This window comes from Tachyglossus aculeatus, assembly GCF_015852505.1.
Source record: "Tachyglossus aculeatus isolate mTacAcu1 chromosome 12 unlocalized genomic scaffold, mTacAcu1.pri SUPER_6_unloc_1, whole genome shotgun sequence".
Taxonomy (NCBI): Eukaryota; Metazoa; Chordata; class Mammalia; order Monotremata; family Tachyglossidae; genus Tachyglossus; species Tachyglossus aculeatus.
In genome coordinates this window covers 1,221,604-1,245,305 of record NW_024044828.1, presented here as the reverse complement: position 1 = coordinate 1,245,305, position 23,702 = coordinate 1,221,604, and the positions used below count along the sequence as shown (strand labels likewise).

At 54.7% G+C, this 23,702-nt stretch overlaps 1 protein-coding gene and 1 non-coding gene across 2 annotated transcripts in view; both read right to left on the bottom strand.

Annotated features, from left to right (window-relative positions):
- LAMB1 (laminin subunit beta 1) overlaps window positions 1-23,702 on the bottom strand; it is a 64,893-nt gene that overhangs the window by 12,187 nt on the left and 29,004 nt on the right. Inside the window, exons 13-23 of the mRNA XM_038741126.1 lie at window positions 23,279-23,414; window positions 22,644-22,802; window positions 22,395-22,522; window positions 21,859-21,982; window positions 19,256-19,460; window positions 18,324-18,467; window positions 17,668-17,899; window positions 14,729-14,892; window positions 14,335-14,559; window positions 11,901-12,115; window positions 11,082-11,178 (exon numbers count right to left, since the gene is read on the bottom strand). Coding sequence (XP_038597054.1) covers window positions 11,082-11,178; window positions 11,901-12,115; window positions 14,335-14,559; window positions 14,729-14,892; window positions 17,668-17,899; window positions 18,324-18,467; window positions 19,256-19,460; window positions 21,859-21,982; window positions 22,395-22,522; window positions 22,644-22,802; window positions 23,279-23,414 — 1,829 coding nt within the window. The remainder of the gene's footprint in view (window positions 1-11,081; window positions 11,179-11,900; window positions 12,116-14,334; window positions 14,560-14,728; window positions 14,893-17,667; window positions 17,900-18,323; window positions 18,468-19,255; window positions 19,461-21,858; window positions 21,983-22,394; window positions 22,523-22,643; window positions 22,803-23,278; window positions 23,415-23,702) is intronic.
- LOC119921171 lies at window positions 2,305-2,411 on the bottom strand. The gene has a single exon (XR_005448477.1). It is a non-coding gene; the product is annotated as a U6 spliceosomal RNA (small nuclear RNA).

The window sequence follows — 23,702 nt, the reverse complement described above, 5'->3', positions numbered from 1 at the left end:
CAAGTTGGCAACCTATAGAGCCGGTCCCTACCTGACAGTGGGCTCACAGTCTAGAAATGTCTTGTATTGTTGTCTGTCTCCCCCTTCTAGACCGTGAGCCCGTCGTCGGGTAGGGACCGGCTCTATAGGTTGCCGACTTGGACTTCCCAAGCGCTTAGCACAGTGCTCTGCACACAGGAAGCGCTCGATAAATACGATTGAATGGATGAAAGACAGGACGCAGCCCGCCCGCTGCCCATCCGTTCTTCCACAGCGTCCCCTGAGCCCCGCCCCCAGCTCTCCATCTGAGGGGAGACCAGGCCGACAGCCGACGTGGGTGTCCGCTACTAGGACAGACATGGAGCCTTTGAGAGGCGCCTAAACAGTCCAAGTGGGGAAAAGGGGCCCCTGAAGAGCGGCGAATGGACCTGGGAAGGCGGAAGAGTCTCTGATCGCCTAGTGAAAGAGCGAAGGACTATGAATGAGGAGTCGCTTGCCTGCTGTGTGGCCTGGGGTAAGTCACTTCCTTCCACTGTGCCTCATCTTTAGGATGGGGCCGGGGTTCTGCCCGATCTGCTTATCTCACATCCAACTCAGCCCATAGCACAGTGTTTCGCATCACTGACACCATCGCTCCCTGGTCTGTTAGCCTCCCCTCGGCCACCCAGAACAGCCCGCCTCCGCCGCCTCAGTTGGCGACTCGTGACTACCGGCCATCAGGCCGTCCGGATAAAGGAAACCGCGTCCCCCAAACCCTTCCCCACAGGGGGTACCCAGATCGAAGCGCCCCGGGGAGGGACGACGGCACCCAGGAAAGAGCGCCCAGGCCTGCTGGCTTCTAAAACGTCCCCCTGAGAACCGGCCCCGGGGAGGCAGATGGATAACTAACCCAGTGCAGAAGCCCACCGCTAAGCAGGGCGGACATGGAGCCCCTGACGGGGGCCGGGGGACCCCCGAACGATGAGCCGGGAGGGCCCAGGGTGACCGTCCTCACCGATCCCCAGGCCGGGCGATGGGAAGGGGTGGTGAGGGAGCAGTCGTATCCAGCCCCGGGGAGCAGTGGGTTGTGGCCGTCCCACCGGGACCACTCTGGAGGTGGTCCGGCGGCTCTGGATGGCTCCGGCCAGTCTGGAAATGAGACCGTTAAAAAATGCCTCAGTGGGGCCCCGGGGCGATGGAATCCCAACCTGATTCCGGCCCTTGTCCAAGCTGAAAATGGAAAGTGGGAGCCGACGTGGAGTCCTTGGCCCTGTATTTTCCCAGCGGGATATCCAGGCTAGACTGTCCCTCTTCCTTCCGGCCGCTGGGCACAGTAGCAGCCGGAGGCTCTTGGGGCCTTCCTGCAGGCCAGCCCTCCTCTCCATCACCTCCCCACCCGTCTCAGCTGATGTCAACGACCGATCCAGATGGAAGGGGAGGCCTGGGGCTTTCCGGGGCTGAAGTGGAAACCCACGGCCCCCAGTACAACCACCTGCGCAGCCCCCGGCCCGGCCCACCCATCTGGCCTCCGTGTGGGGGGCCTGGTTCCAAGCAGAAGCCTGGCCTCCCTGATGTCAACATCCGAGCTCAAAGCCATCGGGCAGGGAAAGGGTCAGACTGGCCTGATGCTGGCAGTACTCAGAGGTCAAGATCCTCCCCCCGCCCCACCCCAGGGCAGAGCAAATCACACTCCCCTCCTCAAAAATCTCCAGTGGCTGCCAGTCAACCTACACGTCAAGCAAAAACTCCTCACCCTGGGCTTCCAGGCTGTCCATCCCCTCGCCCCCTCCTACCTCACCTCCCTTCTCTCCTTCTCCAGCCCGCACCCTCCGCTCTTCTGCCGCTCGCCTCCTCACCGGGCCTCGTTCTCGCCCGTCCCGCCGTCGATCCCCGGCCCACGTCCTCCCCCTGGCCCGGAATATCCTCCCTCCGCACATCTGCCAAACTATCTCTCTTCCTCCCTTCAAAGCCCTACTGACAGCTCACCTCCTCCAGGAGGCCTTCCCACACTGAGCCCCCTTTTTCCTCTCCTCCTCCCCATCCTCTCCGCCCTACCTCCTTCCCCTCTCCACATCACCTGTATATATGTTTGTACAGATTTATCACTCTATTTACTTTACTTGTCCATATTGACTATTCTATTTTGTTAATGACATGCATCTAGCTTTATTTCTAGTTGTTCTGACGACTTCATTCATTCATTCATTCAATCGTATTTATTGAGCACTTACTGTGTGCAGAGCACTGTACTAAGCGCTTGGGAAGTCCAAGTTGGCAACATATAGAGACGGTCCCTACCCAACAGTGGACTCACAGTCTAAACGGGGGAGACAGACAACAAAACAAAAAAATATGAAACGCTTCACGAATTTGCGTGTCATCCTTGCGCAGGGACCATGCTAATCTTCTCTGTATCGTTCCAATTTTAGTGTAAGTGCTGCCGAAGCTAGCACATAATGTTGGTATTTGCTAAGCGCTTCCTATGTGCCAAGTACTGTTCTACGCGCTGGGGTAGGTACAAGGTAATCAGGTTGCCCCACGTGGGGCTCACAGTCTTCATCCCCATTTTCCAGATGAGGCCCAGAGAAGTGAAGTGACTGGCCCAAAGTCACACAGCTGACAAGTGGCAGAGCTGGGATTTGAACCCACGACCTCTGACTCCAAAGCCCGGGCTCTTTCCGCTGAGCCACACTGCTTCCCTAATTGACACCTGTCCACATGTTTTGTCATCTGTCTCCCCCTTCTAGACTGGGAGCCCGCTGTCGGGTAGGGACCGTCTCTATATGTTGCCGACTTCTACGTCCCAAGCACTTAGTACGGTGCTCTGCACACAGTAAGCGTTCAATAAATACGAATTAATAATGAAATTCTGCCTTCCCTCACCCCTGGGGACTGGGTCAAAGCCTCGGGGAACGAAACAGAGATACTCAGCCGCTCTGTAATCTTCACTTTTGCCCCGATGGATTTAAAAGGCACAAAGCAAGAGATTCTTCTCGGCTCACCGGGGAGCGGAAAAGGGCAGCAAGTTAATACAAAGCTAAGCGAGGGCTTTGAGGAACGAAGCTGCTGGGGAGACCCCACTCTCTCCCTTTCTCTGGAAGTGGAAAATGTTGCAGTTTAAGCTGCAACCTGATTACTAGGTGAACCGCGTCGGAAAGCAATAGAAAAGGAAAAAAAAAATGCTCACAATCACCATTCTGTTCAGAATTGCCGGAGGCCCCAAATTCCAAACCGGAACTTTCAAACTAGAAAAATCATTCCCGGTCAGAGCCACTTGACTCCTGCCCCTGAAAGTCGCCCAGCTGGATCCCCGCTCCTCCCCGAATTCTCCGTTTTTTCTTCGATTGAAATTCATTTGAGTGCCTGGTGTGAGCTGGGAGCCTGCTGGCATGTTAAATGGCAAAAGAGAATGCAAAGAAGGGAGTTGGAGAGGAAACCTTAAAGCCACCGGGTCTGACTGACGTGGAGAGAGATGGGGAGCCGCAGAAGTCTCGGAGGTTTAGAGTGATGTCTTCTGTTTGGCCTCTTAGATAATCAATCAATCAATCGTATTTATTGAGCACTTACTGTGTGCAGAACACAGTAGTAAGCGCTTGGGAAGTACAAGTTGGCAACATACAGAGACGGATAATAATAATAATGATGGTATTTCTTAAGCGCTTACTACGTGCCAAGCACTGTTTTAGATGAATCAAGTAGCAGAGCGAGGGACGAATCTGAGCGGTGAGGAGCAGCGTAGCCTAGTGGGTACAGCAAGGGCCGGGGGATCCGAAGGAGCTGAATTCTAATCCCAGCTTTGCCACCTGTCTGCTGTGTGACCTTGGGCAAGCCACTTAACTTCTCCGTGCCTAAGTTACCTCAACTGTAATAAGGGGATTAAGACTGCGAGCTCCACATGGGATTGCTTCCCAACTGATTAGCTTATATCTAGCCCAGTGCTTAGTACAATGCCTGGCACGTAGTAAGCTCTTGACAAATACCACCCGCCACCCTCCAAAAAAAGAGGCCGGAGGCAGAGAGACCGACGAGGAGACTGATGTAGTGATACAGTAATTCGGGAGATCGGCCGTTAATATTTATTGAGCACCTGCTCTGAGCACAGCATTGGTCTCGGGGCTTGGGAGAGTGCAATACAAGTAGAAGACATCATCTGTGTCCTCCTGTAGCTTACAGTCTACTGGGGGAGACCCCAAATGATTTGCACAGAGCAGAGAAAGGAAAAACAGTTCTGTAAATGAGCATACACAGTAGTGGTTGACAGGCTCGTGTGTGAGAGTACGAGTGAGGGTGGCGGAGAAATACCAAGGTGGAAGCTGAAGAGAAGTCAATCAGAGAAGGCCTCCTGGCAGAGGTGTGATTTCAGAAGGGCTTTGAGGTTGGGGAGAGCCGGGGTCCGGCAGGTTTGAAAAGGGAGGGAAGGAATTCCCGGCGAGAAGGAGGAGGCAGGCCCGTTTTAGGAGGCAGGAGACAGCAAGGCAGGGTGATCAGATCATAATAAAAATGATGGTATTTGTGAAGCGCTTACTACATGCAAAGCACTGTTCTACGCGCTGATCTGGAGAGAACCGGCAGAGCGAATGAGGGGAGTGAAAGATTGCGCGAAGGCCCAGGTGATGCCCAGGTTGCAGGGCACGGGGTTGTCGACTGAGATGGGAAAGTTTTGGGAAGGGAAAAGGTAAGGGGGAAAGATGAGGAGTTCAGTCTGTCAGAAATCCTACCAACACTCCCCCTTTTAAGTTTATTTGTACGATTGTGGTTGGGGGCGGTCCTGGAGTCTCAACTGAGAAGCAGCCTCGGGTGGTCATTCCCAGACGGAAAGAGGCAGAGACAGGAGGAGGAGGAAAAGAAAGTGATGGAGGAGCTACTCAAGTGAAGGCAAAGTGCAAACTCAACCTCTCGGGTCCTCTCCTGCTCAGGGGGACCTCCCGGAGCCGGGGAAGGGAGCGAGGCATCCAAGGGCGGAGGTAAAGAAGGGGGTGAGGGCAGACAACAGGCCCGTTGGCCGGGAGAGCCCTCACGGTTTCCCAAGGGGGAGGTCGAGTCAAGAAGCTGGGCAGGGGCCCAAGTAGGCCTGACTCAGACTAGCCTGGCCACCAGGAAGCCCGGAGCTCCCAAACCGTCAGACTGTCCACACTGGGGGGTCTGAGGTGCTGGACGCCGGACCTCTGGCCACCGGGCCCCCGCCTCGGGGGGCTCCCACGGCCCACTTCATCTGACGCTCAGCAAACCTTCTATTCCTCGTTATCGACTTCCATGCCCCCGGCCCCTGTCAACTGTTCCTTCCCTCCTTATGAGCTCCCCCTTAAACCGCCGGTGGCCCCCCGTCGGCCTTCCTCCCTAATCCCCCCTGACCTCACCAATTACTTGGTCGGTAAAACAGAAACCATCCAGCGTAAACTTCCCACATCCTTCTCACCGCTCCACTATCTCCCCCGCCTCCTCCTCCCCAGCTGTTTCTCCAGAGGAGACCGGTTTCCTGCCCATAACTCTGCCCCTTCTACGTGTGCTTCTGACCCGGTCTCCTCTCATTTCTTGAAATCAGTCACTCTCTATTGCTTTAACTTTTCACTCACACGGCTCCCCTCCTCCCTGCCTTCAAACACGCTCGGGCCTCCCTTAGCCTAAAAAATTCGTCTCTGGGTCCCACAGTCCCCTCCGGCTACCATCCCATCTCCTGTCCAGACTCCCTGAAAGAGGGAGCTTCATCTACTGCTTTCCCTTCTTTTCTTGATCTGCTTACAATCTGGTTTTCAGCCCCTCGCCTCCACCAAGGCCACGGTCTCTCCAACGTCACCCATCAGAGCCCCGTCCAACAGGCTCCACTCTCTCCTAATCCTCCTTGACCACTCGATCGTCTCTGACCCCGTCCTCCTCAGAACGCCAGCAGCGACTGCCCTGGTTCTCCTTCTCCCAGCCCGTTCCCTGTCACGGGCCCAGCCGGAGAGGTCGCGGCAGAGAACCAAACTGGGAACGGAGAGTCCGCGGGGGGCTTATCGGTCGGCCCCGTGGCCCAAGACAAACCTGGTCACCGGCGTCTGTGGGTTCCAGCTGAGCCTGGGAAACACCGCTGTGCTGGCAGGCATAACAATAATTATCGTGGTATTTGTTAAGCGCTTACTGTGGGTCAGGCACTGTATTAAGCACTGGGGTGGATTCGCCTACTTGTTCTGTTTTGCTGTCTGTCTCCCGCTTCTAGACTGTGAGCCCGTTGTTGGGTAGGGACTCTATCTGTTGCCGAATTGTACTTTCCAAGCGCTTAGTCCGGTGCTCTGCACACAGTAAGCGCCCAGTAAATACGACTGAAGCAAATCGGGTTGGCTGCGGTCCCCGGCCCACGTGGGGCTCACAGTTTCAATCTCCATTTTACAGATGCGGGACCCGAGGCTCAGGGAAGCGAAGTGACTCGCCTAAGGTCACTTGGCAGGCGAGTAGCAGATCAGAACCGGTCACCCAGGCCCCGGGGGTGACGGGGAGATGCGGGAAGCGGGGCACGGGCTGGGCTGGTGGGATCCAGCGTGCCCTTGCGGGCCGCCAACCTTTCTGGCACTGGGAGGCTCGGAGCATCTCCGAGCGGGCCAGGACCCGACCCACTCAGGTTGGTCCCCTGATGGGGACGCCGAGGACGCCGGCGAATTTACTGCAGAGGGTTTCGAAAGGGATCCCAGGGATTCCTGTCACAGAGTCCTCCGACCACCTCATGATTGACAACAGCTGGGAACAGCAGGCTCTTGTGCTTTCCCACAAAAGGCCAAAGGTCAGGACCTCTGGAATCAGCCGAGGGTCAGGCTTTAGGGCCCAGAGAAGCAGCGTGGCTCAGTGGAAAGAGCCTGGGCTTTGAAGTCAGAGGTCGTGGGTTCAAATCCCGGCTCTGAAACTTGTCGTCAGCTGGGTGACTCTGGGAAAGTCACTTCGCTTCTCTGGGCCTCAGTGACCTCATCTGTAAAATGGGGCTTAAGACCGTGAGCCCCCGGTGGGGCAACCTGATCACCCTGTAACCTCCCCAGCGCTTAGAACAGTGCTTTGCACATAGTAAGCGCTTAATAAATGCTATTATTATTATTATTATTATTTGGGGCAAGTCATGGCCTGAGCCTTCTGGAAGCAGCATGGACTAGTGGAGAGAGCACGGGCCTGGGAGTGAGGGGACCTGGGTTCTAATCCTGGCTCTGCCGCTTGTCTGCTGTGTGACCTCGGGCAAGTCATTTCTTTTATCTTTGCCTCAATTTCCTCCACCGTACAATGGGGATTCAGTACTTGTTCTCCCTCCTACTTAGACTGCGAGTCCCATCTAAGACAAGGACTCTATCTGGCCTGATTAGCTTATATCTACCCCAGCGTTTAAAACGGTGCTTGACAAATGGTAAGCGCTTAAATACTATCTAAAAAAACCAGCCTAAAGGCATCTAAACCAGAGGCCCGACTGGCTCCAGTTCCGGACGTCGAAGGCTCTTTGGCGTGCAAGCAAATGAGTTAAGGGCGATCGGTATTGGGAAAAATTGGATCTGCCGAAGGGACAGAGGAAGGAAAAATAGCGATGACGTTCCCATTCTTGTGCAATACTCCCCGGGGACGTCCGCTCAGCGTTGAAGTAACCGCTCATTACAAACCCTTCTGGCCAAGGAGCAGTTTTCAACACAGCAGAGGCAAGTTGGTTCTGGTCCTGACTCCTTTGAGGTCTTCCTGCTTTTAATGAATGGGCCTGCTTAGCAGGAAGGGTCATGCAGGATCTCGGTCTCTACATCCTGACTCTCCTCCTGGTAGGCCACGGGAAAGACCGAAAGACTCACTGAGCTGGAATCCGCCCCGTTTCCTTTTAAGGTTTTAACCCAGATAGGGAAGACTGTCTTCTGGGAAAGATCAAAGGCCTGGTGTAATCTCAGATTCCTCCTGAAGAAAATGAACCAGTGACCCAGGGAAGATTCCTGGATCTGGAATACATCTTTCAGCTCATTCATAAGACAGGAGCATCAGAGCTCGAGGCTCCCCAGACATGCGTACCCTCCTGCTTGAAGATTCCTGGGGATTTTTTGAAAAGGCCTCTGGCAGGCAGAGAAAAATGGCACTGGATGAAAGATTAGGCAATGAGTTGTGATTCATTTGGGTTTAACAAGGTACTTTCCCCGAGGGGCTGACTGCCAGCCGGCTTCTCCAATCCACTCCCACGCCACGGACCAACGGACAGACAGACGCAGTCCAGCTCCAGAGGTCATGGCGGCTGAGGGAGAGCTGGATTCTCCCATCTTTACTGAAAGCCCAGTTCCAGAGGCCTCATTCCCTCCGGGCCCGCTTCGGGCATCGCCCCTGGTTCCATACAACGCAACTGCGTGACACGTTTCATTTAACATCACTGCGTGACCACTGAGCTAAACGCAACGTAACGCAACGAAACACAGGCAATACTGGGCAAAGCAGCTGCCCTAGCCGTCGACCGGAGCACAGTTGCCATTTCTGAAAGAAGCCACGGGGCCACCACTCCCAGGCTTCGCCTGGAGGTCTGAAGCCAGCCTCCATCATCATCAATCGTATTTACTGAGCGCTTACTATGTGCAGAGCACTGTACTAAGCGCTTGGGAAGTACAAATTGGCAACATATAGAGACAGTCCCTACCCAACAGTGGGCTCACAGTCTAAAAGGGGGAGACAGAGAACAAAACCAAACATACTAACAAAATAAAATAAATAGAATAGATATGTACAAGTAAAATAGAGTAATAAATATGTACAAACATATATACATATATACAGGTGCTGTGGGGAAGGGAAGGAGGTAAGATGGGGGGGATGGAGACACATCTCTCTGTGGGCACAAACATTGCCCAGGCTTCCACGGGACACCGGATCATCTTTAAAAATGGGAACGTGCTGGGGATTTCCACGCACAGACGACAAACGTAAAAGGCCATTTCTCTGAACATTACAGTGTTCTTTGGACAAAGCTAGGACTATTAGGAGAAACACATCACCGTCTTCTGAATGGCCTAGCAAAAGTGAGGACCAGCTGTCTAGTGACCAGGCTCTTCCAACCCTCGGCTGACGCCCCGATCTCCCCAGAGTGCCGTGACTTTTGTTTAACTTTGGTTTAGTTTGCGGCTGGAGCAACGGCAGCACTTCGGTCCTGGTATAAGCACCCTACTTGAAGTGAACCTCTGCCACAGATCCTTCCCAGACAAATTCCACTGGAAACCAAATGTCCCTCCCTTTTCATTGGGCAATGTGTCTTGTTTCTATGGCTCAGTTGTTTGGATTTTTATGTTGTCTCCCCTACTCGACTCTCAATCTCCAGAGGGTTTAATCTGCAGAGGGTTTCACAAGTGATTCCAGGGATTCATCCAACAACCTCAGGGTTGACAACAGCTGGGAACAGCAGGCTCTTGTGCTTTCCCACACAAGGCCAAAGGTCAGAACTTCTGGAATCACAGGCCCTTTCCTCCTTTCCAGGGTTTCTATGGCTCAGTTGTTTGATTTTTACGTTGTCTCCTCTACTGGACTCTTAATCTCCCATAGTGCAGAAGCAGGGGCAGGGTTGTCCTCTAGACTGTAAGCTCCTTGGGTGCAGGAAACAAGTGCGCTGAGTACACTGCTCAGCATATAGTAAGCTCTTAATAAATATCATTAATTAATCCATGGATTTCCTCTAGACCTCTTCCGGGAGGCCTGTACTTTGTGTGGTACCCGGCAGCCCCTCAACCACCATACTGGGATAGAGAAGGTCGCTTACTAGGCAACCAGCATAATAATATTGTCTCCCTCTGTCTCTTCATGCCAAACAGAAACTCCTCACGGTCGGCTTCAGGACTCTTCCCGGTCTGACCCTACCTCTTCTACTTGCACTCTTCAACTGGTATTCCCTAATTCCCTTTGTTCTTCCCAATCCAGTTATCGAGGCATACCTGGCTCTCAACTCTCCCACCTCCGTTCCCCGGACTCCCTCCCTCCCCACATCAGACAGCCTGCAGCTCTGTCCACATTCAAAGCCCTCCTAAAATCCCACCTCCTTCGATCAACTTTGTTCGATTACATTTCTCAGCCCCCTGGGCCCTATCATCCCGTTGCCCGTCCCGAACTTATTCACACCCTCTTTGGCACTAAGTTTCTATGTCCACTCTATCGCTGACCACTGCGTAAATATTTTGACGTTTGCCGCCCCACTTAGAGTGTAAGCTCTCTGCGGACAGGGACTAATAATGATAATGACTGCGGTATTTGTTCAGCCCTTACTATTTGCCAAGTACTAAGCGTTCTAAGCGCCGATACCAGTTAAGCAGATCGGACACGGCTCCTACCCCAAATGGAGCTGATAGTCTAAGAGAGACGGAAAACGGGGGTTGAATCTCCATTTTACAGTTGGCAAAACCAAGGCACAGAGATGGTAAGTGACTTGCCCAAAGTTACACAACAGGCAAACTGTAGAGCTGGGATTGGAATCCGGGTCCTCTGAATCTCAGGCTCCTGCTCTTTCCACTGGGCCAGCCTGCTGCCGGGGGGCATTTGTCATGTCAAGACTCTGAACTTCCTCAAATCTCCAGGAAAGTCCAACCCACCGGGTGGGCGCTCCATGTTTTAATCTGGCCGCACCTCGATGTTTACTGAGATTTCTAGGGTTAACGAGGCTTTACAAACCACAAGACAGTCCGCTCTCTGGCCAGATTCCAACGTGTTCCCGTCGGGCTCTCGCTCTTTGTAACGTATTTTTGACCGCCGGTCCACCGCGCTAGACCATTGGCTCCCAGAGGGCTGGCTCCTGGTTTGGGCCCTGTGGCTTCCCCAAAGCTTCCCGAAGTGCAGGGCTCTGCCCTCGGCAGACGCTCCATTTCACCGCTCCGACTCTGGGTTATTATTATTATCATTATTGTTACGTGGCCCTGTAGAACGGTCTTAGATGCAGACCTTATTGCTCTCTCAGGGAATTTGTCCTGAAGCATCCAAGTCTCTGTCCTTAAAGAAAGTAATTACTCTTGACCCTTCTAGACTGTGAGCCCGGTGTCGGGGAGGGACCATCTCTATATGTTGCCGACTTGTACTTCCCAAGGGCTTAGTACAGTGCTCTGCACACAGTAAGCGCTCAATAAATACGACTGAATGAATGACTGGGTCCTCCCTACCCGGCGGGGAAGCGGACTTACCTCGGCACTCCACGTTCGGGTCTCCCCAGAACAGCTCTTGGCACTCGCTGCACGTCCGCCCTCCGAACCCTGGCGCACACTGGCACTGCCCTGTGAACTGCGTGACCAAAGCGGGCACAGGTTCAGCCCCACCGGGTCTACGGCCAACCCCGGCCCAACCCCTCCTGGGCCAGGGCCCCTCCAAGAGATGGGTCTCCAAGCCGGGTCTCTTCGGCCTCCCGGGGAAGACGGGAGAGACCCCAGGAACTGATCCCCACCAGGGCCCCGGCCTGAGTCAACTCTACCACGGGCACTGGGATCAGACGGGCCTCTCCCGCCCTCTGTGTGGGAAAGACAGAACGGGATCCGTGAACCGGAAGCCTGGGACACCCGGAGTCGAGAAGAGGGGGATGCCAGGGGGTCGAACACTGGCCTGGGCAGGCCACGCAGCCATGGCCACGAGGCGCGGGCCTCGCCCCGAGGAACAACAGCCGCCAAGGCCGGCGGAGAAGGCCCGCGTCGGGCCGCCTTGGAAAGCAGGACCGAAATGCTCAAGATGAGAAGCTGCGAGCTCAGGCCAAAGCCTCCTTCTGCAGCCGGCTTCCCAGGGCCTCTCTGGGGTGTCTCCACTGCTCCCGCGGGTCCTCCTTCTCCCAAATCCCAGCTCGGAGCCTGACCATCTCGGTGTGCACGCGTTACAAGAAGGTCAGTGAAACAAGATCCTCTTCTGCACAAAAGCGACAGCTCCGGAGGGTGGGCCTACTCAGGACACCCTCCGCCCCGGCTGCTCTCCCCAAGTCAGCAGAAGCCACCGGCTACCCGGGAACGCCGGCCTCTTACCTGGTTGCAGGACGGGCTGAAGGAATGGGCAGGGTCACAGGCGCAGAGCTCACAGCCCGTGCCGTTGGCCAGGTTCCAGGTGTTTGGGGAGCACTGGTCACAGTTCTGGCCCGTCACGTTGGGAAGACACGGGCACTGGCCAGTTTGGGCGTCACACTGACAGTCCTCTCCTTCGCAGTGCTCCTGGGCGGTCCCCAGGGAGTTGCACACACACTCTGCAACGGGAGAGGCACAGGTGGGCTCCCACTCCCCAGAAACTCTAAGCAAAGCGACCACCAAACCACTGAGGCCGCCTTCGGCCCCATCCGGAAACCCGTGGGCCTGGACCTCGCCAGGCCCCAGGAAAGGGGACCCAAATAAGAATAACAACTGCGGTATTTGCTAGGCACTTACAAAGTGCCAGGCGATGTACTAAGCGCTGAGGTGGGTACCAATAAATAGGGTTGGACACAGTCCCTGTCATTCATTCATCGAGCAGTTACTGTGTGCAGAGCACTGGACTAAGCGCTTGGAAAGTACAATTCGGCAACAGATAGAGACGGTCCCTACCCAACATCGGGCTTACAGCGTGGCTCAGTGGAAAGAGCCCGGGCTTTGGAGTCAGAGGTCATGGGTTCAAATCCCGGCTCCGCCACCTGTCAGCTGTGTGACTTTGGGCGAGTCGCTTCACTTCTCTGGGCCTCAGTTCCCTCAGCTGTAAAATGGGGATTAAGACTGTGAGCCCCCCGTGGGACAACCTCATCACCTTGTAACCTCCCCAGCGCTTAGAACAGTGCTTTGCACATAGTAAGTGCTTAATAAATGCTATTATTATTATTATTAGAAGGGGGAGACAGGCGGCAAAACAAAACAAGTCCCGCATAGGGCTCCCGATCTTATTCCCCATTTTGTAGATGAGGTAACCGAGGCCCAGAGAAGTGAGGCGATTTGCCTAAAGTCACACAGTAGACAAACGGCCGAGCCAGGATTAGAGCCCATGACGGATTAGAGCCCGTGACCTTCTGACTCCCGTGCTCTATCCATTACGCCACACTGCTTCCCAAATGCTGGGCGGGGGTGGGAGGGGAAGACAGGGCTGGGGGGGACTGGGCTCAGCGTTTAGAACAGTGCTTGGCGCATAGTAAGCGCGTAACAAATGCCATCGTTATTATTAATAGGTGAGGCTGAGGGGGACGGTTTTGTGAAAGCGCCAAGTGAAGGAATCGAGACCTCAGGGGCCAGGAAGAGAGGCAGCGTTACTGGTTAAGCGCTCAATAAATACTATTGAATGATTGAACGAATGGTACTGGGGAACTAAGATGGAGCCGTGGGCTCAGTTCCCTCTCCCCAGCGCTTAGAACAGTGGCTGATACATAGTAAGCGCCTAACAAATACTATAAAATACCTCGGCCTCGGACACCGCCAACACTGGGTGTCGACTTCCCTAAAGGGCTAGGTTCCCCAGGGGTCCAGTGGGGAGCCTCGCTGTCTCCAGCAGCTCAGAAGTTCTTGCGGAACGATTAAAAAGCCCAAAACGTCATTAAGGCTATAGGCGGTCCCAGACTTGACATCCCATTTAGGGGAAAAAAATAGAGTTCAACTAAAAAGAGGTCAATTCTCCGGGCCTCTGGCCAGCAGCCCTGGGAAAAGAGGGGCCCGGCGGGAAGCCCCGAAGGGAGCGGGTTAAGGGAAATGGGGTCAAGGAAGGGGCGGCTTAGAGAAGCCTCACTCCGGCAAGTTCCCGTCTACACCCTTCCCCAGAGCTCCAGGGAGGCAGCAGTGATGTTTGTGGAAACCAAACCCTGGGGCCTGAGTCCCGGGGCCTTATCAGCAGCGCCGACAGGAAATGACTCCCTCTTATTTTGCGAGGAGAAGAAGAAAACACCGAATTCTCAGAGGAAGAGAAAAGGATCTCACAAAAGGCCTGATCTCCCGCCGTTCGGAAAACCGCTTCGGCCTCACAGGAGCCGGACAGATGAAGGCCGGCCCTAATCGGTCAGTTGGCACAGGGACCAAGGGGTGGGGTGGGTTGATAATAGTGATGGTATTTGTTAAGCGCTTACTGTGTGCAAGGCACTGTTCTAAGCACTGGGGTGATCAGGCGGTCCCCCGTGGGGCTCGCAGTCGTCATCCCCATTTTCCAGATGAGGTCACTGAGGCCCAGAGAAGTGAAGTCACCCAGCTGACAAGTGGCAGAGCCGGGATTTGAACCCATGACCTCTGACTCCAAAGCCCGGGCTCTTTCCGCTGAGCCACGCTGCTCCTCTAGTGGGACTTTTAGACTGTGAGCCCACTGTTGGGTAGGGACTGTCTCTATATGTTGCCAATTTGTACTTCCCAAGCGCTTAGTACAGTGCTCTGCACATAGTAAGCGCTCAATAAATACGATTGATGATGATGATGATGATGGGGCGGGGGGGGGAGAAGGCCGCCAAGGAACCCCTGGGGCTCTTACTTCTACAGTCCTGCTGGAGGGCATCTCCGTAGTATCCGAATTTGCAGAGGTGGCAACTCTCGCCCTCAGTGTGGAACAGGCACTTCAGACAGCGTCCCGTCTGCCGATCGCAGGCCCCTGGGTCGGCCGTGTCGACGTTGGAGTTGCAGCGGCATTCCTGGCACCGGCCGCGGACGTCTCCCGGGTTGCCGAAGAAGCCGGAGGCGCATTCGTCACACCTGGCTCCTGTCGGCGGAATCGAGGGCCAACCCGCCGGCCCCCGGAAGAGTCGCCTCAGAACGGGAGCCGCTCGCTCGTCCGGCCTTTCTTTTCCGGCGAGACCTTTGGGCCCCTCACGCTTTACTCTCCCTGCCCCGCTGCCCCGCGAGGCGGGCCCCCCGGCCGCGCGGCTCACCTATGTAACCGGGATTGCAGACGCACACGAGCTGCAAGCTCACGGGATCTTGGTAGCAGCCGCTGGAGAACTGCCGCCCGCTCTCGGGGCCGTCCGGGCACGGGCACGGCCGGCAGTGACCCCCCGAGCCGATGACGGGGTCTCCGTAGTAACCCGACAGACACCTAGCATCGGTCACGAGACGGTTAGACCCGACGATCCCAGAAGAGGAGGAGGGTGGACCAACGGGGAGAGGGAAATGGACAGTGGCACCACGGGGAGCCCCCAAAATGTGTGGAAGGGAGACCCGGGAGGAGCAGCTCATCCTGCTCTTTGACCGATACCCTCGAACGCTCTCTCGCTAAGGGTTTGTCGAGAGCTTCCCTGCAGCCATTAGGTCAAACGTGTAGCAGTCCAGCCCTCGCGCCCTCCTCCAGCAATCCAGACGAGGAGACGGGCCTAAGAAACCACCCCGCGCTCGGGAGTTCACGATTCTGCTCTCCCATCCTCAAGCCCCCTTGCCCCCTGCCCATCCTGGGCCCTGTAGCAGCCCACTTCATCACTGTGGCAACCTCAAGCGCTTAGTACGGCGCTCTGCACGCAGTAAGTGCTCAATGAATACGACTGAATGAATGAACCTCCGCCCAGGGTCAGACTTCTCCCCACTCTCTTCCTCCTAATATTAATAACAAAAAATTGGGGCATTTGTTCAGTGTTTACTTGGTGCCAAGCTCTGAGCTAACTGCAGATGTATTACAATTAGTTCAGACATTACTCCGTCACACATGGGGCTCACAGGGTAAGAGGAAGACCACAGAGGTACTTAATCCCCATCTAACATTTGAGGAAATTGAACCATAGTACAGTTAAGTAACTCGACCCTGGTCACACAGCAAGCAAACGACAAAGCTGGGATTAGATCCCAGGTCTCCTGACTCACAATCCTGTGCCCTACTCACAAGGCCGCGCTGCTTCTTTTCTCCTCACCCCTCTCCTTTTCACCTCCCTGCCCCAATTTCCCCCCGCCCCTGCTAAAACGCTACCTACCAAGGGAAGCAATCTCTAGGGTAAATGCTCAGAAGCAGCATGGCTCAGTGGAAAGAGCCCAGGCTTTGGAGTCGGAGGTTCAAATCCCGGCTCTGCCACTTGCCAGCTGTGGGATTTGGGGCAAGACACTTAGCTTCTCTGGGCCTCAGTGGCCTCATCTTCTAGACTGTGAGCCCGCTGTTGGGGAGGAACCGTCCCTATATGTTGCCAAGCCCTTAGTACAGTGCTCTGCACACAGTAAGCGCTCAATAAATACGATTGAATGAATGAATCTGGAAAATGGGGAGGAAGACCGTGAGCCCCACGCGGGACAACTGATCACCTTGTAAACTCCCCAGCCCTTAGAACAGTGCTTTGCACATAGTAAGCGCTTAGTAAATGCCATCATTATTAAAATGCACTTTTTCTCTTGTTTTCCACCCTGGAGGGAGCGAAACCCCACTCCTCAGCCAGCACCACAACACACAACTACTTGCTGAAAGACACACACACTCTCTCTCTCTGCCACTAAACCACCTCCCCCACCCTCCAAACTCCCTGCCAATTCTGTCACGGTTCAGAAGACTCTCAAGGACTTTCCCACTCTCCCTGCGGCTCTCTATATCCTTCTGAAGACTCGGTCTGGGCCCCCCCTGCCTCAAGCTGATGAAAGAACCGCCGCTCTCCCGGAAGGTTTGGGGGTTGGACTCGAGCCGAGGTACCAGGACTGATGTCTCCTTTTACCCCCCACCATCGTGGGACAGACAGATTCCCCAAAGTTCAGCCCTGAGGTGAGAAGAATTCCTCCTCTTCCCCCATCCCAGCCTGGAGCTCGTTTCAGAGCCAAGCAGGGTCTGAGGGGGCTCCGGAAACCGGGCTGGTCGGCAGGCCCAGCCTGTGGGAAGAGGTGGAAGAGGAGCTGGTCTCCTATTCCCAATTGGAATCGCTAATCTTTATCTCTGAACGGGCGGTTTAATCTCCTGCCTATCTTCATAACCCCCGTCACTCGGAGGTCAATCACATTAAAGACCACTTCCAACTCCCAGGGGCAGTCTGATCCCTTCTGAAAGCTTTTCAGGATCACCATCACCCAGTGAGGCTGTCTGGGATTTTTCATGGTAGTTTACGGCCTTACGACGGTGGCAGATTCAAGATGAAGGAAGAAAAGAGATTTTGAGTCTTTATAATGACTTCGGATTCTAGGAGCCTGTAATATCCTTCCTCCTCCTGACACTATGAGCCCCAGGTGGGACGGGGATTGTGTCAGAGCTTACCACCCTGTAATTACCCCAGTGCTTAGCAGCGTTTGGCACATAGGAAGCATGTTAAATACCAGATTATTATCACTGTTATCATTATTATTAAGAGGCCCTCGGGGCAGTTGCCGGAGGGATGGAGGGCCCCACGTTCAGATGGCCTTCTTTCATAGGATACATGTTCCTTTGGGAAGAGGATGGAGTTTCTGGGACTCCAGGCTTACGGGGCCCCAACCTGGATAAGCCTACAGGAGCCGTGGCCAAATGTAAAATCGAGGCCACTCAGGCAAGGATAGGCCCAAAGGCTGAAGGCAATGAGTCAGGCGTCCCGTTGCCCAAAGGGACACTGTGGCCCAGAGCCGCTGTCGGGCTGTGTAAGTTCCCAGGGAGGGGAGACCCTTCCATCCGATGCCTAGTGCATTTGGGGGGTCTTAAAAACCAGTCAAGAAAAAAACCTCCCCTTCTCAGCCTCATTCCACTCAGTTCGCCCCACCGCGAGGCTTCGCTGAAACATTTCCTCCCCTCCTTAGGTGGGGGAGTGGGGCAGGACAGCTAGAAAATGGACACTTGATCCCCCCCTGCCCAGCGATCATCCCTCCCATGATGACGTGACGTGAGGGCGGTCGGATGCAGGCCGCCCTAGGAGGACAGCTGCGCCCAACCTGGGTCCCAACGCACCGATCGCAGTTGTGTCCGGTGGTATAGTCCAGGCAGCCCAGGCACTCGCCCGAGGCGGGGTCGCAGTCGTCGGCGTGCCCGTTACACTGACAGGGCTGGCAGCTCGGGAACCCCCAGAAGCCGGGCAGACAGCGGTCGCACTGGCGCCCGTAGATGCCATGGAAGCAAGGGCACTGGCCGGTGACGGGGTCACAGAACGCATTGACGGCCCCTTGCCCGTGGCATTCACAAGCTAAAAAAAACACAAGGAAACGCGGGGTGAAGTCGCCTCTCTTCCCTTCCGGCCCCCCGCCCCACCCAAAACTAGGGCAAGAAACGGCACAGCGTGGCTGGGTCTCGGTTTGGAGAAAGCAATTGGGGAGAAACGCGTCTTTACGAAATGAACAACCTCCGGAATTTGTTCAGCGCCGTTTTCCAAATGTTGCACATCACTTATTTCTGAGAGGCAAGGATAATTATCCTTGATTTACAGGTGGAGATACCGAGTCCCGTGGACCCCAGGTCACACAGCAATGCCAGTGACAGAGGTAAGATTCATTCTCTTTCCGACAGCCTTTCTGGCACAATAAAGGGGTGGATATTAATTCCTCAGGAGCGTGGATCGGACGGTGGGAGACTGAAGGGTGGGTTTTTATCCCCGCAACTGACGGACTTACGTCTGCATCCGTTCGGGCCAAAGCCAAAAGTGCCAGGGGCACACCGGTCGCAGGTTCGGCCAACTACGTTGGGCCGGCATTGGCACTGCCCTCCGTTGGGGTCACAGACGGAACTCAGAGACCCTTGTGGGTCACACTGGCAAGCTGAAAGGCAAAAAGACGGACAGGACGGTCAGAGGAAGCACCCTTGCTCCCCTTTCTCCTGTTCCCTCTTCCCCTGTAGCATCCGCGCTCAGACCAGTGCTTTGCACATAGTAAGTGCTGAATAAATCCCATTATTATTTTTATCCGGAGAGTGGGAAAAGCCCCCATTAAACCCCAGCGCTCTGAGTCAGGGTTCGGAATACCATTTTTTGACTTCCGGGCCTCTGGTCTCACCTGTGCGGTCGCCCTGATTTTCCCGCTTCATACCCCCCTCTCCCAAATCTTTCCCAAGATTTCCTTTTGCGCCCATTCATTTTCCCTGGAAAGACTCTCAATGATTCTCTTTGCTCAAAAGCCAGGGAATTTAGAATTCTGGATACTACTACTACTACTACTACTACTACTACTACTACTGCTACTACTACTACTACTAATAATAATGGCATTTGTTAAGTGCTTACTAGGTGCAAAGCACTGTTCTAAGCCCTGGGGAGGATACAAGGTGATCAGGTTGTCCCACAGGGTCTCACAGTCTTCATCCCCATTTTACAGATGAGGTAACTGAGGCCCAGAGAAGTGAAGTGACTTGCCCCAAGTCACACAGCTGACACGTGGCGGAGCCGGGATTCGAACCCACGACCTCTGACTCCCAAGCCTCGGGTCTTTCCACTGAGCCACGCCGCTTCTCTTTAGAGAAAGAACTAGCCACAGGGCCACGAACGGCTACCCTTCTCTCATCCACCGACTGTTTGTCGGCCAAGAGAGCAAACGCGCTGAGTTGTACTTACCCAAACCTGCCTGGTGCAGGAGCGCGGAAATGCTAAAAATAATGTTCCGGCACACGTCCGTCATAGGGGTCTTCACAACGCTCCTGCTGTTCTCCAAACATCGGTATCTTTGGAAGGTTTCCCAGGCACTGTTGGTTACCGCTCCATCACCTGAGCCTCCAACGGTGAAAATATCCAGCGATTTACAGTAGGGCATCAGCACAAGCTGTAAAGGAGAATGTGAAAGCACGTTACCGGGCTTCTCCTTTTCCACATTCACCAGTCCAAGGAAGCAGTGTGGCGTAATCAGGAGACCTGGGTTCTAATCCTGCCTCTGCCACGTGCCTGCTGGGGAGAAATTTAACTTCTCTGGGCCTCAATTTCCTCATCCCCGAGGTGGGGATTCAATACCTGCTCTCTCCCCCGGCCCCCACTGAAGGGTCACCGGCTCCAAAGCTGCCCGGATGTTTTTTACATCATCTCCCAGAGACCAAGAGGGCGAGGGCAGCGTCCGCCCCGCTCGGAAGCAGCAGGTTGGCCGGCACATCCTGGTCCTCGGAGCCTTCGGGACTAGGATTTCTACAATTCTGGCTCACTGAGACTCCACCCCTGTTCCTTCCAGACAGTCTCCGTAGACGTTTTATAGTCGAGGGGCCGGATAAACCGTAGCGGCAGAACGGTGTCCCCTGCAGTCACTGTTTCCCGGTGGATCCTCACTGGGACGCTGGGACGCGAGCCGGGATCCTTCCCGATTCCCAGAGGGGTGGAATCGGTGGGGTGGCTGCCGTGGGGCTGTGAGCACTTACTGGGGTGTCCCATCGGGAGATGGAGAATGCAGGGGAGACCGAATCAATCTGCTGGAGACCGAATCAATCTGCTGTATATATGTATATATGTTTGTACATATTTATTACTCTATTTATTTATTTATTTTACTTGTACATATCTATTCTATTTATTTTATTTTGTTAGTATGTTTGGTTCTGTTCTCTGTCTCCCCCTTTTAGACTGTGAGCCCACTGTTGGGTAGGGACTGTCTCTAGATGTTGCCAATTTGTACTTCCCAAGTGCTTAGTACAGTGCTCTGCACAGAGTAAGCGCTCAATAAATACGATTGATGATTGATGATGCTGGAAGTCCAGATCCGGAACTACAGGAAAATGTAGTCCATCCACGTCCAGCAGGGATCCGTGCTGGAGTCAGAGCTAATTAAATCCCTAATAATTATTATTAACAATAATAGTGGCACTTGTCAAGCGCTTACTATGTGCCAAGCACTGTTCTAAGCACTGGGGTAGATACAAGCTAATCAGATTGGACACAGTCCCTGTCCCTCATCGGGCACACACTGTTAATCCCCATTTTTTACAGATGAGGTAACGGAGGCACAGGAAAGCTAAGTGACTCGCCCAAGGTCACCCAGAAGACAAGTGACGGAGCCGCTGTTAATCCCCACTTTTTACAGATGAGGTAACTGAGGCACAGGAAAGCTAAGGGACTCGCCCAAGGTCACCCAGAAGGCAAGTGACGGAGCCGAGGTTAGAACCCGTGACAGTCCGATTGCCAGGCCCGTGCTCTATCCACTATCCAAAGAGCTTAGTACGGTGCTTTGTACACAGCAAGCACTTAATAAATACGATTGAAAAAGTGGAAGAACTACAGAGAACCTGGTATTTGTCTTTTGTTGGTTTACAAGTTAGATCGGTTTCCCATCCCTGGGGACAGGATTTGGGGTTCTAACTTCCACAAACCGTCGAAACCGAATGTACAAAAAAACCGAGAGCCCAAGAAACCCAACTGTCGGCTTCTCGTGAACTTCATACTTCGGGAGTTACGACTTTGCGGGACCTGTCATTTCCCAGATTCCGGCCTCGCCGTATGTGCGGTCCCACTGTCCTTTGTTTGGAAAAGAATGCTCCCTCAGTACGACAACACAGAGGCTGGCTTCATTAAACGACCAACAGACCCATTCTTTTTTTCTTTGAACATATTGATGACATGCCAGGGATTTCCGGAAAAACGAGGACCGCCACATTCTATAGCAGACCGGCCCGAGGGGCGGCCCAGGGCCATCCTTGTCTCTCGACCTTCTGAATTCATTCATTCATTCAATCGTATTTATCGAGCGCTTACTGTGTGCAGGGCACTGTACTAAGCGCTTGGGAAGTACAAGTTGGCAACATAATGTCCCGTTTCGATGTGCGCCAGAGACTAGAACCCCAAATCCTGTCCCCTGGTATGGGAAGCTGATCTAACATGGAAACCAGCGAAAAAAATACCAGGTTCTCTGTAGTTCTTCCACTTTCTCGATCGTATTAAGCGCTTACTGTGTAACAAGGCACTGTATTAAGCTCTTCGGATAGTTCAACAGAACAATAAACAGACACACCCCCTGCCCACACCAAGCTTCCCGTCTAGAGACGAACCCACTTCTCCACTTGGATGGGCTGAATCCGATCTGACTGTACTGTGACTCCCCCCAGCTCTTGGCACAGTGCTCGGCACAAAGCAAGCACTTAACAGATACCACTGTAATGGTCGCTATTACCGTGAGAGAAGAGAAACCTCAAGTACCCTCAGAGTTTCTCACCCGTGTCAGTATCGGAGCGCGACGGGTCACTTACTGAGTCAATGAGCGTGTAGGGGCTCTGGATGCCACCCTCCAGCGACGCGTACTGAGGCAGTTCCAGCCGCACGGTGTAATTCAGACCCTTTTCAAAGCACACGGGCCGCGGGAGGACCACGTACCTGCACCCCAACATGGGACCCAGGCCCCCCGTTAGAACGTGGAAGCCTCTCGGGGGAAACCCTTTTATCGGTCGTCGACATCGTGCTTTCTGGGGGGCTCCGGGGCCCTCTTAACTTGGGGCAAGAGCCCCGGAGGAGAGACCAGCCGAGCCCCCGGTGCCCACCCTGGCCGAGCGCCCGGCGGAGGAGACCCGGGCCGAATCCTCGAAAGAGAAAGCGGTCGAGCCTGCAATGGAGACCCCGGCCCTGGCAGAGAAAGCGGCCGAGCCCCCGGGGGAGACCCTGGTCGGACCCTGGCAGAGGCCACGACGAAGACCCTGCCCAAACCACCGGCTGAGCCCCCAGAAGAGAAAGGGGCTGAGCCACTGGCCAGGACCCCAGCAGGGTCTGTGGGGGCAACCGGTAAACCCACCTGGACCCCGGCGAGAGCGACACCACTTGATTGTCATCATCGGGAACGGTGTTCCCGCACCGGCTGCTGGTAGGGATCTTTCCAGCTCGCTGGACGGTGATGACGGCCTTCTCCCAGCGGTCCGGCAACTGAGCAGAGAGAGGCCGTCAGCCCACGGGTCACGACGAGTCGCCGACTGCACTTCAAGACACCGATCCGCCCCGACCCCACCGAGAGGCCGCCGGACGACTAAGGCCCCGGGGCCTTTACCTGAGGCTCATAGCGGATGAGCACGTCGTATTCCATGGAGTAGGGAATGTTGTCGATGAAAAACTCCAGGTAGGCGCCTTCGGGGACTCTGACGAACCCCGAGCCGGTCCAGGATGGAATCCGTTCCTGCACGTATTCCCGCTCCACCAGACTGACTCCCTGGAAGGGGTCAAGGTCAGGATTTGGGTCAGGGGCCTGGGCTACTAGGGGCAGCCCCTAGAAGCCTGGGAAGGGAGAGTAAGGAGAGACACCATTTCTTTCTAGAAGCAAAGCTTATCTTCAAAATCCCCACAGGTCTGTCAGAAGACCCCACGGGGAGGATGAAGAACCCCTGATTCCCCTGGCTCTCACCCCCAAGCACTGAGACGGGCTGATGGTCACAGGGACGGGTAAAGGGGCATCGCCCAGCGATCCAAGAGAAGTGCTGTCCGTCGACTCTCCGATTTCACTCGGGTCCCTGCCCCGTTCAGCGTCCTCCTGTTCCGCTCAACTATTCTTTCCCGCTCGGCAAACTTACTTTGTACTCTCCCGAGTGCTTAGTACAGTGCTCTGCACACAGTAAGCCCTCAATAAATGCAACTGAATGAACGCTTCTCAGCCCAGGGCCCCAGAGGCCGTTCCCCTCCCGAACTCACCGGGCCCAAGTGGGCTTCCTCCGCCTCGTAGATGTAATGGTCCAGCATGCTGAAGTAGAAGCCAGACTCCACGTGGTCACACTGGCGTCCGATCATATGAGGCCTGCACAGACACTGGCCCGTCTGGGCCGAGCAGCTGAAACGACAGGCGGAGGAAGGCGGCTTCTCTGAGCCAAAGGCTACAGTGATCGGGAATTGCCCGTCCAAATCAAAGTCCCCGCTGCCCGCGTGACGGCTGGTCCTTTTCGAGAGCCGCCCCCCTGCCCGGACAGTGCTCGCCCCCTTCGCCGTTCAGACAGGGGGAAGCAAGAGAGTAGGGCGACTTGGAGGGCGGAGGGCTGGTTGTGGGAGAGCTGCATCTAGCTTCACTTCTATTTATTCTGACAACTTGACACCTGTCCACGTGTTTTGTTTTGTTGTCTGT